At 32.5% G+C, this 19,009-nt stretch overlaps 1 protein-coding gene and 1 non-coding gene across 4 annotated transcripts; both read left to right on the top strand.

The window, feature by feature from the left end:
• The first annotated feature begins 1,068 nt into the window (after positions 1-1,068).
• Positions 1,069-17,370, top strand: LOC125072017 (clavesin-1-like). Of its 3 annotated transcripts, none has more exons than XM_047682484.1 (7): positions 1,069-1,254; positions 7,892-8,027; positions 11,171-11,324; positions 13,507-13,665; positions 14,772-14,865; positions 15,749-15,965; positions 16,998-17,370. In XM_047682484.1, exons 1-7 carry the CDS (start codon positions 1,252-1,254, stop codon positions 17,147-17,149), a joined length of 915 nt encoding a protein of 304 aa, XP_047538440.1. In that variant the 5' UTR covers positions 1,069-1,251; the 3' UTR covers positions 17,150-17,370. The 3 variants fall into 3 exon arrangements, with proteins under 3 accessions (XP_047538440.1, XP_047538441.1, XP_047538442.1); XM_047682485.1 differs by lacking the exon at positions 1,069-1,254 and adding an exon at positions 6,283-6,521; XM_047682486.1 differs by lacking the exon at positions 1,069-1,254 and adding an exon at positions 6,903-7,187.
• On the top strand, positions 4,385-4,457 carry Trnav-cac. The gene has a single exon. It is a non-coding gene; the product is annotated as a tRNA-Val (tRNA).
• Positions 17,371-19,009: the final 1,639 nt, after the last annotated feature.

The following is a 19,009-nucleotide window of genomic DNA, read 5'->3' as shown; positions in this document are numbered from 1 at the left end:
GTATATAATTGAGTAAAAGGTCATTACATTCGGTTCATTGTATCGACCCGCTTCCCACGGCTCATCCCTTTCGATTTCGTTTACGTCTCACGACTTTAGTGGTGTGACGTTACTTTTGTAGTGTACTATCGATAAATGTAATCTTAATGTTTTTCTTTTTTTTTAATTATATCGTGTTGTTTCAATATATGTATCTGATTTGCTAATAAATTCGATTTTAGTCTGTAGATGTGTCTATTAATTAGTTATTGAAGTGATAACTTCTTAAACGAGGTAAAACCGTTTCGTTACGTAACGCGTTACAGCGTCAGTCTATCTCGTACGCATATGGCAGCGGTAGGCAGGTTACTCTTTTCTCACTCTAACCCACAACGTTGGCCGTATTTTGGACAAACTTTTTTAAGTTATCACTTTTGTCTAGCGTCCCGAGGCGCACACATATTTTTTTAATCACTTCATCGTTATACTAACATCCTGTCTTCTTATGATTAATAGGTTTAGTATAGCTAGCCTTTTGGCATGCAGCCGATGATATATCCAATCCGATTCCATTGTAACGCGTGGCTTTTACTTACAAGCAGAAGCAAAGTTAACGATTTTCGTAATTCCAATTTTAGAATAACAAACTTCAACTCAAATTTTCATCCAAAGTGTGATCACCTTAGGTGATATATTTTCAACATAATTTTAACTGTTTTTAACTCATTAACATAAGTCTTAGTATCAATTTCCATGTTTCTAACATCGGAAATTCGGAACTTCCATTCAAATTCAATTCCATCCTGTTGAACCCAGTGGTTTATGCATTGTGTGTCAGTTACTTAGTTATTTTAAAATTTTTATATGTTAAAAGTAAATATAAAGATTTTATCGAGTACAAATATTAACATTCACTTTAAAATTTTACATATAAAATTGAAGACAACTGACGCCATCTATCAGATATCACTCAAATCACAGTTAAAAGTATCGACATAGTTTACAACTTATACACGAGATGTCACTACTATCGATTTAACAAATTAAATACAAAATAAAAGACGTACTCAATTTACTCCTGACTTATATATTTAATATCTATTGTGTTTTCATCCCAGTTAAACGTGGTCATCCTGGTTGTTGTATAAATATTTAAATATACGCAATATTGTAATCATGCACTTAGTGTGAGTCTGCTGTGCTGAGAAAAATATTTATATACCGACATTAATATTATTTTGTTTGATTTTTAAATTATTATTCAGTTTTGTGATGGTAAGTTTTATGTTTAAATTAATTTTATTTTAATAATATTATACGATTAACTTTGAATATTTATTAAATTTTAGTATTCTTAATCGATTTTAGTAAATAATTTAAATCGATGTTAACAAATATTATTTATCGTATTTTATTATAATTAATATGTAATATAAATTTAAGACAGATGAATCAAGGGGTGACAATTCATCATATTTTATTTAAATATTTTGGTAATAGGAAGGTCATTAGTTTTAAAAAAATCTGCCACTTGTTAATTATTTAATTACATTTCAAATATGGTACATAATCGACTTCGATAGCGATCCATTTATATTTAACTTATTAAATAATAATAAATAAGAATATTTTTTTATTAAAAATATTCCTATGTCATCTATGAAGAACTTAAGACATGAATTTTTAAATGTCTAGATAGTGTGTCGAAGTAAATAAGAGAACACGTCAAAACCTTTTGTAGTTCGACATTCTATCTGGATTATAAATATTCTAAGTGTTAAGTAGACTCCTTCGATTGGAATAGCTAAAAGATAAAGATAAAATAAGCATAGATTTACATATTTCACGAGAATTGCTAATACCTTTGATATACTATAAATTACAAAAAGTACTTGAGTTATATATTTTTTAATTTATAATACAACACATATACAGTAACAGTAAGTATAATCATTTCAATTTTAATTCTAAAGTTCCGTAACTCAAAACTCCATTATGTCGCGATGAATTCGCGAATATAACATTGAATATACCTACCTAATAGATTATTTAAGATCTCGACCAATGATATCGCGTCAATTCAAATTCAAAGATGTTTATTCGTCTTTGTTACTCTTGTGGTTGGAAAAGGATTATCCTCGCTGTGCATTTCATGGTTTTCTCTCACCACCAAGATAAAACTCAAAATAGTTAAAATCTTCCCGTTCAGTCCACTGGGCAATGTTGATATTTATATCTAGATGGAATCATTTTTTTTTTTTTTATTTATATTAGTACATACAGACGACGCACCGAATCTAGCTAATTAACTATTTTACATTCAAACGAAGGAGAATCAATATGTATCGTTACTTTTTATAAACTATGTACATATGGGTACAATAAGGATCTATATACAATTTGAAGGTTGAAGAACAGACATAAATATAAATATTCTGCTTTTATCCTCTTATAAAAGTTATCGTGTCATACACATATACCTTCCTCTTGAATCATCCTGCTTATTAATGATATATACTTACATTAAAATCGGTTGGGTAGTTTAAAAGATCGGAGAAATGACGGCGTAAAGCGAATTTATTTTATAATATTTATTTTTGAAAGAAAATAACACAATGATTTCAATTATTTTTAAACAAAAAAAAAAACAAGTGAATTGCACTTAAAATAGTTTTTATTTTATAAGTAAAAGACTTTAAGAGACATTCTGGGGCGTCTCATTGATTGTCCAAGACTTGACCATCACTGGGAAAGCACGGTGCTCGCTTTGTTTGCACCCCACTACCCTGGGCCCCAATTATACTAAAAAATTGTCAGTTTAACGTAATCGAATCGAAATGTTATATTCTATAAACGCAACGATGCAGATGTAGTTCGATCCAATATGTATATACGTATTATACTTATAAAATAACATATACTGACTGATTCATCATCATCGTAAACCATTAAAGTTAGATTTAATGAGTAGGATCGTTTTAGTGAGTAGATATTTAAGCGATTCTGAATATTGTATCCTAAGGGGCGAAATACACACCAGTGTGGTATAAAAAGAGGTTTTAAATTAACGTGATATTTTAAGTTAATCTATAAATACATAGACTAATTTTATTATTTGTATAGATTTCCTTAGTATCGTCTATTTGGTATATATTTTGTCTTGTCTTGTCCATTTTGCAGTTGCAACACTTTGATAATGAAGTAGTAGACGAAAACCTTCATTAAAAGTATAACCTCCCCCTATTGGTGACAGGATGGCTGGTACATTTTTTGCCCACAGGATCAGAATTGCGATTGAACGTTAAATTTAAGAATAGGCATAAAAAATTAGCCCTCGTCCTTCGAGGTTCAAGTTTACTTAATAATCATGAAAGTTCAGTTCATGAGTTCAGTAGTGTGGCCGAGAAAGAGTAGCAGAGAGGCAAACAGTCAGTCAGAAAATACTCATTTCAATTACGTGTTGTAAAGGGACATATTGATCTATATTAAATTCACAATGTATATAAGGTACTTTATTGGATAAGGATAAATGCTGTATTGCTTAAAAATCGCTTCGAAAATAAGCCATTATTTCTCGTAAAAATTAAAGGATAAAAATGGTTGTTGTAAACTATCTTAAAAGATAGTTATAGACATATACCATACCAGCCAGCGTTTGCAATGTAAGCTCAAAATATGTGTATGTGTATGACATCACTTTAGAAACCTCTTAAATTATCAGTGTTTCTCGACTAAATTGTGCATGTATTATACATAAGTATAAACCGTCCTCTTGAATCAATCTATCTATTTAAAAAAAACTGCATCAAAATCTGCTGAGTAATTTTAAAGTTCTAAGCATACATAGGGACAGACAGCGGTAAGCGATTTTGTTTTATACTATGTAGTGAAAATGATGATTAGTGTTGATAATATTTAAATATCTCACTAGAATGATAACTGTTGTTAACATATAAAATTAAAAACATAACGGGGAATGGAAAACCTTCTTATTTTGAAGTCTGTCAACATTGGACACGTTACAGCAACCAGTGACTATGCAGTTAACGAGGAAGTACATTTATAAAGATAATAAAAAAAATATAAAATTACATGCTGTGTTCTTATCGTAGCCATCACTTACTTACAGACAATTACAAGTTTAATGATGTGAGTACATATGAGATAAAATACATAATAAAGAAAAAAAAATACATACCTACGATATATTACCTACCGTAAATGGATTTAAGTTATTTTCGTATCATATAATTCGTATAATACTGCACAAATTCATTCTATATTTAAAAAAATATATGTTTTTTTTTTTTATATATGAAATTGCAATGTTTTTTTATGATAGTAATATTTTGTTTTCAAATTGTATTTCTATATTTGATTACATAAATTCGCAGCATCGGTCAACGTTTCCGTAGTGTAGCGGTTATCACGTGTGCTTCACACGCACAAGGTCCCCGGTTCGATCCCGGGCGGAAACAGTGTTTTTTGGCTTTTATGATAAGTTTTATTTGTATATTTTTTTATTTTGTGGGCTAAGTAATTATGTTTAATTGCATTCTTTTTTTTTCAATATGACGTGGATCTACTTGGATGATTATCTTGTAATAATGTTAAAAATCGTTAAGACTTAAAAGGTCTTATGTGAAATTAGTTATATATTATACTTTATTGTATAATATATACCTAATTTCACATAATAGAATACTTGTTTTTGGTACCTATTGCATTCCGATCATTCACCTGTACCCTTAAAATAAATTACAATATCCAATGCCAATGAACTTGAGTTGAAATCACTTTGAAGCTATAATTAAAGCAAATAAAAATATACTTTATTCAAGTAAGATTTTACAAACACATTTGAATCATCATTTTACAAACTATATTAAGTGAAGCTACCACCGGTTCGGAATGTAGATCCTACCGAGAAGAACTGGCGAGAAACTTAGTAGTAACTCTTTTTCAGCATTTAAAATACAAAGTTATGTTAGCCAAATACATGTATATATGTGTGTAATATAAACTGTCTGGAAGTCAACACGCATTCCTACCGTCTATAGAATCCGTATTGAATAACATGGTCTATTCATCGCCTTTCAGCGCTCTTTATGTTTCTCTTCTGTACCATGAGTAGTTGAGACGTAAAAGCGTAACAAACAAACTCACTTTTGAATTTGTAATATTTTATATTTCATATCAACAATCATTTCTGCGTCATAGAGTTGTTTACACACATTATAAAAATATGTTAAAAAAAGAATTGTAGGTTTTACAAGCCGGTTTCGTAACGGTACTGTATTTTGCAGGCTTTAATTATTATTTGTAAAGATTGAAGATGACCTTTAGGTTCAAGTCATCTTTGTTTGAGTCAAGTCATTAAATCTTATAATTGAATTATGTCAATCGGTTTGAATAATTGCTTTATTTTTTTGTGTGAAACATCAGTCAGTGGGTTGAGGACAAGATCGGCTCGGATGTCATGAAGGTTAAAGGTTTCTTATGCCATGTAATCACAGGCACAAAGGACATAACATCTTGGTTCCCAGGGTTGGTGGCGCATAGGTGGTGTAAGCAATGGTTAATATTTATTACAGCACCTTTGTCTATGGGCGGTGGTGACCACTTACCATCAGGTGGCCCATATGTTCGTCCGCCAACCAATGCCATAAAAAAAATGTTCCATCCCACCGCTGTTCACTTCTCTCTTATAGTTTTATTTACGCCATATTTATTTACTGATATTCTTTTTTAACCATTTCCTAACTTGTTAAAATGTAGTAACGTTTTACCACTTTTTAAGACTGGAATTTCTGGAAACAGAAGCGATCTTAGTACCTAATCACGGGACTATTTCTTTGCCTATATAATATTTTCTGTAGAAATAGGCCTGTTATTACCGGCCTGTAAGTACTACTTATAACTATTAGAATTTAACGAAGATAATTTAACCTGGAGCTTGTCTTTGTGTGCTTATCGTTGTAGTATCTATAAAAGGTTTCGATAACTTTTCAATTTGATTGGTCCAAGATATTTTTTCACAAATTTAATTCTTATATACATTGTTAGTATATTAATAATGTTTTGATACACACGCCACTTTAAACATTTTCTTTTTGTAAAGATATAATGGATCATACAAGGTAATTACTCTGTTAATATACTTTGTTGATGACTATAATTAGTTTTTTTTATATTACATAGTTGACAGTCAGCTCGTAGCCACGACGAGAACAACGTTGACAAATATAATATAAAATTTATACTAAATAGTATTTATACCTAGCGAACGTTTAATTTATGCAATAACAAAACGATATGGTTAATTTTTTTTTTAATAAAAACATTTATAACTTGTTCGTAAAGTCGAGAGTGTCTTGAAGTATCGTTATATTTGATAAAATATCGTGATTGTAACATTACACCTACATGTTTGTATAAAGTATAAATTACGCACATTTATGGTATTCTAAGAAAAGCTGGATCGATCGAAAGCTGATCAAGACCCGCGCCTCTTTTTTTATCTATAAAAACCTAGGAATATGGTGAGTTGTTATTACCTTATTATGACATAGACTTTAAATACACCTATTTTGCTACATTTGACTATAAACATTTCCTAAATCGTCAAGGTGCCATCTGACTGCCTTGCCTATGCCTTGGGATCCATAGTGCTATGTCTTTTGGGTATGTTCACTCACCCTTCAAAAAGGTAAACAGCAATGTTAAGCAATGCTGTTTGGTGGTGGAATAAATACTCATTGCGTGCTACGGGTTTGCACAAAGTCCATCTGGCCACCCACCAAGTAACTGTCTTAAAACTCTGTCAGAAAATTTGTTAAAATAATAAAAATGTTATGATGAACTTGAGTAATGATCCTGACTAGCCTAGCACGGTTTTTATACTTAACAGAGATTGGCCAACTGCGCAGGACATCTTACAATGTGCAATTGATTACGCAACCACAAGGACGTGCTCATAATCTGATGGAACGGCATCTCCATCACAATTTGCAAAGTAATCAGACGCGCAATCAACACCTTTATGTGATTTCCAAGGGACCGAAGCATAGACAACAAATTTCGAGTGTTTGCTGAGAATTTCTTAACAGAAAAATCCAATGGTCTGATCCGGAGTTTGAACCCAAGTCCTCGGAATTTCCATTTTTATAAGCTATTTACTACATCAACGATTAAAACCCGAATATACAGTAGGCAAAACTTTTGTTTTACGATCATTCACCCCTTCACTTGACTCAGTCCTATAAGTAGAGCAAAATATATACTGTCACGATATGTCCTCGGCGTAAATAAGGCTTCCGCATGATAAGTATTTATTGTTTGGTTTTTTGGACGTATTCGTAGTATTTCACAATCAGTGATCGCGTACACGGTCTTATGAGTTATTATTTATAATTAAGTGTATACTTTAAGAAAATAACAACGCTTTATCTATGTGTTAATTTGTCGTAAGTAGAGTTCTGATTATTGATTGTGTCTGAGCACATTCCTCTTGTAGTATTGATGGGACTAATTTCCATTATTTTATAAGTGGAAAAATACGAGCAAATTAAACTGGCTCTTTCACTCTTCCAAGTGTTTTGCTATTAGTGGTAGATAATTATGGAGTCGTTGGTATTTATTCAGAAGAACTTGTACAAGGTCTGCCACATATACTTAAGAATATTTAAGGATTTTGTAATAACGACGAGCAAAGGTTCTAAATTATGGTTAATATTGGTCTTAAAATTTGCATTTTTTTTTCTTCATGTGAAAATATAGAGACACTAAAGTTTTGTGATTGGTTTGAATGGCGAATTTAAATTATTTATTATATTATGTCTTAAAACTTCAGTATTTTATTTATTGATTATTATTAGAGATTATTTAAAACTTAATTTCCATTAATTTACAGACGATGTCGGGCCAAATAAAAGCGTTCCCAGTGGAGAAGGAGTATGGGAAGAATCCTGACATTTCTCGAGAGGACATCAATAAGTTACGAGAATGGCTGAAGACGCAACCACATTTACCAGAAGAATACATAACAGGTAAACTGTTTGTAGCTCTATATGTATAAGTTATAATATTGAGCTGAGATGGCCCAGTGGTTAGAACGCGTGCATCTTAACCGATTATTTCGGGTTCAAAACCAGGCTGGCACCACTGAACATTCATGTGCTTAATTTGTGTTTATAATTCATCTCGTGCTCGGCGGTGAAGGAAAACATCGCGAGGAAGGAAAACATGCAGGTTTGCATGTGTCTAATTTCAACGAAATTCTGCCACATGTGTATTTTACCAAGCCTCATTGGAGAAGCGTGGTGGAATATGCTCAAATCTTCTCCTCAAAGGGAGAGGAGGCCTTAGCCCAGCTGTGAGAAATTTACAGACTGCTCATGTAATATGTTATTTGAGAATCTCTGGTCGAATTTTGGCAATGATGGCTATTCAAGAAATGCACAAGAATTTATAAAAACACAAGCGCGTTTGTGTAATCTGACACAAGTTAGATGTAATACTACTAAGCTTTTAAGGAACAGGTATATAACTCTACCCCCTAGCTTACGGTCAAAACATTAGCAGCTTTTGATTAGTTTGTAAACTAAGTATTTCGAGATCGGTTGCTTTAAAAGTAATCCACTAGATAGCGCAAAGACTTGAGGATCTGGAACAAAAAAGTAGACAATTATATATTTTTTAATTAAAAAAATGAAAATATTATTACCTTTTTTTATTTTTTTTTATAAAATAATTCCAAGTTAATGTGTTTTTTTTTACATTTATTAAAACGTTTTTTTTTTTATGCATAATAATATTGTGAAAATGGGGGCGCATAGTCATACTATGCAGATTCTTATATTGTCTGTTGACAATTATAAGTCATTAAAAGACATATTTAGCTTATTGCAACATAGAAACTGTATAATATTGTATATAATTATGAAAAAGGTCCCTCTGTTGATGGTTATGTAAATTCCTTACAATGTATCTCATGAGTAATAAACTGTTTTCTTTATAATCTAAATACTATTAAGAATTTATTACAGTTATTATTAACTATGAATATTAATTTGTTTGATGAAGATGCTATAATCTAAACTAATATTATATTTTGAGTTTGTCTGTTTGCTGAAAGCTAGTGAACTCGTTGAACTGAATTAGTTTGTACTATGACCAAACGAGGTGGATTCGTCCGTATATGGTTGTGAAATATACAGACTTTATTTTTGATATACGTACTCTCCCCACTTTTTCAGTTTTATTTAATGCCCAGCTTAGTGGGTGAGTAACGGCTAGTTATAAATATTTATAACGTTTTGCGTTAGATAACTTAGAACATTTGAATGTTAACTAAATATTATATAAACTAATAATAAAAGATTTCCTCACACCTGACTTCTGGATTTATGCTCCAGGTCGGGCCCATACAGACTTATTGGATTTTTAAGTCGAGAAATTCTCAGGAGATTGGAAATATACATTCTTTAACTCCCTTCTGTCAGATTGGTTTTGTCATTCATATACTTATAGTAGTGATAGTAAATAGTTAATGCAATTGTATTTGAGCATACTCATGTTTTATTATCTCATGAAGAAGGCCGCTGCGGTCGAAATTAGTCACTCAAATCAGTCGCGGAAGAAAATCACGAGTTTCACACTAATTGCTGAAGTAGAATGAATAGTTCATTAATTTTTTTATGGCATTGGTTGGCGGACGAGCATATGGGCCACCGGATGGTATGTGGTCACCACCGCCCATGGACAATGGCGCTGTAAGAAATATTAACCATTCCTTACATCACCTATGCGCCACCAACCTAGGAAACTAAGATGTTATGTCCCTTGTGCCTGTACACTGGCTCACTCACACTTCTAACCGGAACACAACAATACAGAGTACTGTTATTTGGTGGTAGAATATCTGATGAGTGGGTGGCACCTACCCAGGCGGGCTTGCACAAAGACCTACCACCAAGTAAACATTCTTGTTTACATTATCATAATAACGACGCAGAACTGACTCAGCAAAATAATTATCGTAATGCATTAATTTTACTCCGTAATGAAAATGTCAAATGAAATAAAATTTTAAATTGTAAATATAAATGAGCCGTACAACCATTTTGGAGGACAGCAGGTTTTCTTAGCATTTTATAGTTAAATCGCTGTTTGCTAATATTGAATATTGTTAGTGTAAATAAGTGCCTCGTTGGTAAGTCACTGATAAGACTGCATATTCTGAAAGGTCTAGGTGGATTACATAACAAAATGTATGAATATATATCTGCAAAATTAACCATATTTGTAAAACAGAGATTGCTCTGTTTTATTCTTATATACGAAAAAAAAACAACAAAATAATACGTTTATACAATTACTTGGGTGGATCAATTGCCATATTAAATCTGAAAGATAAGACAAATTATACCTCATAATGTCTTGAATTGCATTAACTCCGCAAGAACATGCAATAACATGTAACATAATTAATTATACTAGACATTTATAGTAGAGACAATATATATTTGTTTATGATATTGACTTGACCTACCTAAAAAAATACTTAAAAGTCATCAAGACTTTTAAGTATTTTTTTTGGGGAACATAGTATATATATGTATATATAAATCGTTATTGATGTAGAGATATCGAGAACCGAGACCAAAAGTACTGGGCCAAAGGTTTTACAACCACGCTGCTCCAATCCCAGACACGTTTTTTACGATGTTTTTATTCAATTAAGTACAAGAAAACTCAGTAGTACTTGCATGCTCTTAAACACGAAATTGGTTAAAATTAACGTACTCTATACACTGGAATATCGCGTCGCTTTTCAATAAAATGTCTATTTCATTTTATATTTAACGAAATTACTTGAGAGTAATGGTATTATAATATTGTAAAGAAATAATTCAAAGACATACGCAGGTAAATACATAGAGAACCACAAAAAATCTGAAATTCTTCTGAAAAAATAACACTGACACAAATGAAGGAAAAAATCTTGTGAAAGCCCCAGAATATAAATATATAAGTTAACAGATTTTGCTCAAATATTTTAGTTGGACACAATTTCATCAAACATTTGCCATGGGAGTCATAGTTTCAAAAATCTTCTAACCAGAAAGGTCGTCACATTTGATATAAACGAATCAACGGAAAATTAACCGATTTCATTTGTAATTTTCAGATTTGGATCTGGTACTGATTTACTTCTGTTGTGAAAAGAGCGCTGAAGTCTCTAAGCAAGTTCTGGATCTCCATTTCACGCTCCGAACTCTCCTCACCATTTGGTTCAAGGATAGAGAAGTGGACAAGAAGATCATCAACGCTCTGAACACTGTGTAAGTTATTTCATAAAAAGTAATTTTAATGGTAATAGAGATTACTTTGGTTCAGATATTACTGCTATTTAATATAGTACATTTGAGTTTCTCAGCTTGTCTGTTACTCTTTCACGGCAAAACCACTAATACGAATTTGATACGAAACCAGATTTAACCTTAATAAAAATAAAAGCTATTTTTTTATACCTAAAACCCACGACCGAAATACACGACAGCGTAGAATATGGTATTTTTGGTATTTTATTTTTATTAAAAATAATATTTGTTAAAAATAATGTTGGCATAATACAATCAATGTTACCGTATACAATCTTTGATTCTATCTGATCTTATCTCGCCAAGACGAGCCAAGCGATGCGCAAGGGCACCGACATTTTTTCGAAGCGCTCCGTCATTGTCTTTAAACTCTTAAAACTTGGGTTTAGGTAATACCAGCTGAACGAAATTCTCGACATATGTTCTCAATTGGGGACTTATTAAGGGGGAGTTTTAATGGCATAGCTCTTATATTTTAGATTATATTGATATCTCAAAAACTGAATACTGTTATTTGGCAGAAGAATATCTGATGAGTGGGTGGTAACTACCCAGACAGGCTTGCACAAAGCTCTACCATCAAGTGACATGCAAAATAGTAAAATAGTATGACGTTTGACACGTGACAAGCGTAGCTGTCACGCACATTAAAATATCATCTTGGCCCTAAAAGCCAAAACAAAAAAAAGTATCTTGGCTCGTTTTTTTAGTTCTTTTGAAAGTTAAGGTGTAGAGATAAGAAGATTTCAAGAGCAAATTATAATTAAAAACATCCATAATCTCATAAGTTTATTACGTTAGCTTATTAATAATTGTTTTTTTTTTGCCACGGATCATGCTTTGTGTGGTTAATTGGTTAAATTAGTAAAAATTACAAAAGGACTGTGCAATGTGACATTCAATACAGGTGAACGAACAACTTTTTGTTCGTTCACCTGTTGTTTCACCGGTATTTTGGATTTTATTCACGTTTTTAATCGAACCATTTTCCTCTTATAATAATTGGTATGCTATATTTCGGTTAGCCTCACGTTTTTTTTTGACACAGAGCGATATAATTCTCACTATTGTATATACATATATAATAGGGGTTACCTGACATGGGGATATCAGAGATTTCTGGTTCTCTATGTGTCTTACGTTTTCCGAAAAGTGTAAATAAGTATAATTTCTATATTTCGAGCTGATACTGATAATTTCAAGATGGCCACTTGGTAATATAGAACACGTCCTTTTTAACCGATGATTCCGGGATCAAACTCAGGAAAGCACTACTGAATTTTCATGTGCTTTATTTGCGTTTATTATTTGTAGTCATTATTTTATTTCACTAATAATTTTATGACAGAAGATTAAATATATTTTATTGAGTCTAATATTTGCAGGTCAAGTATCTTAGATTCGATACTATGATCAAAACACAATAAGCTCAAAACTAGACTAAACTTGCTAAGTTATAATAGTACTTATATCAGCTAGAATTTAACTAAAGGCTTATTCATGACAAACAACAAGTATTCATGTGTTTTATTTGTCTTTATAATTTGCTTCATAATTAGAGCTTGATTTAGGGTAGGGCGTCCGGAGCTCCAGTACCGGGCCATCACAATAGGATTTTCTAAAACAATAATATATCAAACAATAGTATCCATTTCCGACGACCACAACACATTTAATGCAAACCACAAGTTTATTGGATTTTAGTACATATAGCTTGTTTTTATATAAAATTAAAATAATTATAATGTGTTAAAAGAAAAAAAATGAACACGTTAAAATTACATAAAAAAAGATTTAACAACGGCACGAACTTGTGGAGATACAAGAATAATATTTAAAAACGAATATGTCTTTAATGAAAACACCCGATAAGAACTATTCTTCAAATTCGTTGGGAAATAATTTGCCGCCAACCTTCAGATCCCTGAATCCGGCCTTTTCTCAGCGGTGATGTAACTAACTGCATTTGTCAGGTTATATTCTGCTACCAGAAACTCGGACTAAATAGCTTGTTGGATAACAAAGGTCTATGTAGAGAAGGCCTTAATATTTCAATTTCCAAGATTTATCAGGTTTTTACCTTTGCCCGGCACTAGGTCATTTAAGGGTTGTTTCTTTACATAACTCTCTTGATTGTTTCCAGCCTGATAACACCGCTTCCAGCACCCACAGTCAACGGTTACAAAGCCATGTATTGTCGACTGATAGATGATGACCCCAAACGTTATATGTTTGCTGATATCATCCGCGCGTTCATGATGGTCTTCGATCTTTTGCAGTACGAGGAAGGAACTTGGCCAGGGTAATATACTTGGATTTTTTTCAAATAAAACAACTTGAAATTTCTAGTGATGAAGTGTCTTTATTAAAAAAAAAAAGAAAACATTGATAAATAAGACATATTACTCAATACAAGATTATATTTGTTGATTTCTAGAGAGGTTATACAAAAATAAATTAATTGTTCGTTCTTTCTGAATTTCTTGCCAATTCTTCTTGGTAAAAGATGCTTTCGGAACCGATGGTAACTTACATTTGATTTTACACTGGAACATGACGATTCGGAGTGTTTTATGAGCATACTTAAATAAAGAATATTATTATTTTGATTATCATGTCGAGCTGCTTGTACTAAAGTAACCGCAGTCGAAGTATCGCTGCCTCATCGACATCCATTGCATTAATCTACGGATGAATAATGAGAATTTGACACGACGCGATGCTAGCTTAAATTTGGTCCTTCCAAATGCCTTGGATCGCTAGCTGTTAGCTTTGACAAACGTAGCAAAGATATGCCATTTGTAGTATTGAAAAATTACAAACGAATGTCTTTAAAATAAGTTTAATGGCTGTTGTGTACGTCAGTTATGTTTAGGTAATGTGCGATAAGACTCTATATTGGTAATTTTCAAAGGCGGGAACTTCTTTATAGCATCAGTAATGGACGGGCAAATGGGCCACCTGATGGCAAGTCGTCGGCCCGTATAAATGTCGCATGATATATATTTTGGCGTTTTAAAGTTTTATTTTTTTACCGAACCAGCAGATCTTCGTTGGACTTCGAGCTAGTCGTCTTCTCGGAAGACGCTTCCAACACTGACTTTAAATATATATATATATTTTAATTATAAATTGTATATGATATAAAATACGACGAATGTTTTTATATGTGTATACATTTGGTCCCACTTGCCTGTAGTTACAATGACTTACCTATCCATGAAACCGGAACAGGATGACATTAAGTATTGCTGTTTGGCGGTAGAAGATATGATGAGTGGGTAGTCAGTTCTTTTAACCTTTTGGTAACAAAAGTTATTTATGTAATAGTTTATAGATTTTTGACAAGAAATTATTTAATCATCTTTTCTATTATTATTCTGTTTGTAATCTTTTCGTTTCTTTCAGTTTTGTTCTATTGATAGACATGGATCTTGCGAGTGTGGGCCACTTAGCCAAGATAGATATATCATTATTGAAACAGGTCCTGTTCTTCCACCAGGCAAGTTTGATTGGTTATAATTTTTTTTTAAAATAAAACTGCGTGCTTATCCGAATTGAGAAGTTAAGTTAAGCAAATGAATAATTTTAATGCAATAATAATTATTATTCTGATAAACGTGATATTTTTTGTTACTACAAACTTGGAAAAATTTAAAAAAACGCCATTTAAATTTGTAATAAAATAAACATTGTATAATAAGACAAGGTGTGAAGTCGTCTATTTCAAGTGAGTTGACACTTAATTACCCCTTTAGCGAGTAACTTTATGTAGTTTCATGTAGTTTTCATGACACCCTGTGCGCGTGCATCAAAAAAACTTATTCTCATCATTTTTAATAACGCGTCAAAAAACTATAACTTCAAAAAACGATTACAGAACGCATATCGTCGTTGCGCCTGCAAAAGTCGCTATGTGTTTTTTTTCATATTTTTAGATTGTTATCCCGTTATAATCGTTATTTCAATACGCACGTATTGTAATAACAGTTTCGTGATAACTTCAATATTTGAAAAGTTTTAAAATTTAGCTATGTGACGTTGATACATCGAAAGTTACATTAATTGAAATAACGATTAAAACGGCATAAAAATCTAACAATAAGAAAAAAACTCATAGCGACTTTTGCAGGCGCAACGACGATATTCCGTCTATCTGTATGTATAATTCCTATAATTAATCATTGATGTAGGTATTGTACAGAACAACGACCAGACATATTCAGTGTAGCAGGATCTGTGAGTCTATGAGCTAACTTTTAGCCCAAGAGGGTAGACTTATAATCTTATGTATTATTATAATACTTAGCTAATGAATATAATAAATTATCAAGTGAAAAATAAATGATGACATCAATCAAATGTTTTTTGTTTTTTTTTTTCAGGAATGTATGTTAGTTAAGTTAAAAGAATTGCATTTCTTAAACGCCCCGTACTTCATGGACAAGGTGATGACGATGCTGAAACCATTCATGAAGAAGAGTTTAATGGACATCATCAAGGTACACGAAAGAGGTTCTGAGTCCCTCTACAAATATGTCCAGAAGAATTCGTTCCCAAAAGAGTCTGGAGGGAACTATAAAGACAACATAACTTTAAGAGGTAAGTAGAGGTTTTATTAAGTTAGTTCTTCTAGCAATGTGTTGCACAGCTTCTTAAATTTATTTTGTACTGAAATGATTGATACGACTCGCACGCTATTGTATGCTGGTATTGGTATAGTACTAAGTCCGGAAACTTCACGCATGCGCCATGAACAACGGATGAACGCCGCGAACGTCTGGATATAATACGAATAAAAACAAAAAAATATTTGTATGAATAATATTTACCAAGCAATTTAAATAACCTTTACATTACATTAACAGCCTGTAAATTTCCCACTGCTCAGCTAAGATCTCCTCAATCTTTGAGGAGAAGGTATGGAGCATATTCCACCACGCTGCTCCAATGCGGGTTGTTGGTGGAATACACATGTGGCAGAATTTGAAATTAGACACATGCAGGTTTCCTCACAATGTTTTCCATCACCGCTGAGTACGAGATGAATTATAAACATAAATTAAGCAGATGAAATTCAGTAGTGCTTGCCTGGGTTTGAACCCGCAATCATCAGTTAAGATGCACGCGTTCTAACCACTGGGCCATCTCGCTCTTTAATTTAAATAACCTACAGCAGATAAATAATAATGTCTTCATTGTGTTTTTTATGTTTTGTTTTGTACACTTCACGGGTAAAGATCGGCAGACTGACATTTTGACCGCCTGATGGTAATCAATGCTTATAGTCGTTTAGAAATATTGAACGTTTAATTGGAAAGGCGTCACGCATTTTAGGAACTAAGATGTCATCCCTTATGTCTGCAATTACACTCATTCAAATTCGAACAAAACAATACTAGGTCTACTGTTTAGCGGTAGAAAAAGTAATGATTGGGTGCTACCAGATGGCTTGCGTAACGACCGAGTATATCATCCGATGGAATACTTGCTCGTGTGTGTTTCGATCATAAAATAAATAAATTCTAGTTAATCTGTATTATTTTGTATTTAAATATCATAATCACATATTCTTTAAATTTGAAAATAGTACTTTAATATATTGGAATGTAAGTATATAATTCTCTTTTCCAGACGAGATCATAAGCCGTTTAGAAAATAACAAACAATATTTCACGGACGAAAGCCGGAGGCGTGTGAACGAATCTTTGCGTCCAAGTGGCAAGAAAACTATCGAAGGCTTATTCGGAATCGAGGGCAGCTTTAAGAAATTAGATATAGACTGAGCATTCGAGGGCAATCATGATTTTTTAGTTATAAATGAAATGGTCTTTGTAATTCGAAAACTTATATATAAGAGTTCGTTGTAATTTATATTATTACAGTCTACCAGATGTTTTTTTTTTGTAAATATTTTTGTTGTTCTTTTTGTTATATTTTAAACACGTGTGCTGGTGCATGTATTCTCATATCGGTAAGGTCGTAAATAAAATAAATTAGCTAATTATTTTGACTTTTTAATGATTCTTTCTTCCTAAAATTATCCTCTATTTAAATACCGACACAACATCTACATGGGCATGCACAAAGCTCTACATCTAGTAAAATATTTCAGTTAAAAAATTAATACTCGGTTCTCATAGCCTCATACGGTATGGTCTACTTCGTGGTCAGATAACGATCTCTGAGATGACATTAAACATAACAACGAACACAAACATCCGCCTTTTCCTTTTATTTTTTTAGTAAAAACGTGTTTAGCATATAAATTATAAATTTTTACTTTCATGAAAAAGTTGTCTTTTTTTAAAAACAGTCTACATGAGTAAATGAGATTGAACTGTATTGCTGTTCATTCGACTTTTGAAAGTAATGTTAAGCTTTTAGCAACAGTAATTAGTATTTTTTTACAATTTAATAAAACCATTTATTTATTTATCCATTCCTTTATCGGACTACTAGGCGCAGGCAAAAGTCTCATCCATACGTTGTTGACATACCCAAAAGTCGAACATAACGGTTTGACAGCTCGTTTTTGGTGAGAGTCGCCATGATTTGGAATGACCTGCCTGGGTCTAGTTTTCCTGATAAGTTGAACTCTGGAGCCTTTAAGAGTATAGTGAACAGGTTTCTTTTGGATGGGCGTGTACCACCTTCGTCTTCATCTACACTTTCCATCAGGTGAGATGGAAGACAATCGCCTATTCCATTACAAGTAAAAAAAAAAAACCAAAACGAATTTAGTTTTTATGTTTGTTTGTCTATTTGTTATGGGAAATCTTCGGAACAGGTAAAAATAAGAAATGTACCTACATCTGTCGGAATATTATGATATACCTTTATTAAATTAGTTTAAGTTCATCACTTAACGTTCATATTTTTTTTTTGTTTTTAATGATAAATAATTATATGTAGGTAATTAGGTATAATCAATTAAAATACATAATCAGGATTTTCTTAAATTTCTCAAGATAATATCATAAGCGCTGGTTTTCATTCGTTGCTTTAATATTGTTCGATTTAAATACGGAATCGCCTGCGTAAACTACCGTGTCGTCCCGACGGTATGCCCACCTCTGCGGGCTACCAAATCCTAGGTTTCAAGGTACAGAGACACCCTAGCTCCGGCGTCATTTATGGCGGGAGGAATTGTTGTGCATAGCGCAGACGCCTTCTCCCCGGTTCTTGTTCAGCGAAGCGGATCAGCAGCACTGTTCTCACGCTCCGCCTCCGCGGCCTCCTTCTGCGACATGAAGTTTCCACAATTCCGATCCTCTGGGCCAACAAATTAATCAGCCTTCCTGTTACCTGTGGAGATGTTTATATATATCCTTTACATATACGATTTAAGGTTATAAGTGCCGTCAGAGTTGTATTTCTTACAACTCTGACGGCACTGCAGTTCACCGCACTTTGAATAAAGAATATTATTGTAATATTCGTATATTTTTAAATAGTTTAATAACAAACAACCCTGAAATGCAGTCAAGTCGTAGAAAAGCTTAGAGTTTATAAACAACGATTTTCCACAGTAGAATAGCACAATGGAAAACCCACTGTTGCAACATTTCCGACACGTATTAGTTTTCGTCACGAGTTTTTCCTTCACAACTGAACCAGATAAATTATAAACCACCTTTAATAGA

Source organism: Vanessa atalanta, chromosome 20, assembly GCF_905147765.1.
Source record: "Vanessa atalanta chromosome 20, ilVanAtal1.2, whole genome shotgun sequence".
Lineage (NCBI taxonomy): Eukaryota > Metazoa > Arthropoda > Insecta > Lepidoptera > Nymphalidae > Vanessa > Vanessa atalanta.
This window is presented reverse-complemented; position numbering and strand designations above follow the sequence as displayed.

Bases quoted from the DNA above. Each gene is read 5' to 3' on its own strand.
- LOC125072017 (XM_047682484.1), top strand. The intron at 11,325-13,506 runs GTAAGTTATTTC...GATTGTTTCCAG, and splicing joins ATCAACGCTCTGAACACTGT to CCTGATAACACCGCTTCCAG. The intron at 13,666-14,771 runs GTAATATACTTG...CGTTTCTTTCAG, and splicing joins GAGGAAGGAACTTGGCCAGG to TTTTGTTCTATTGATAGACA.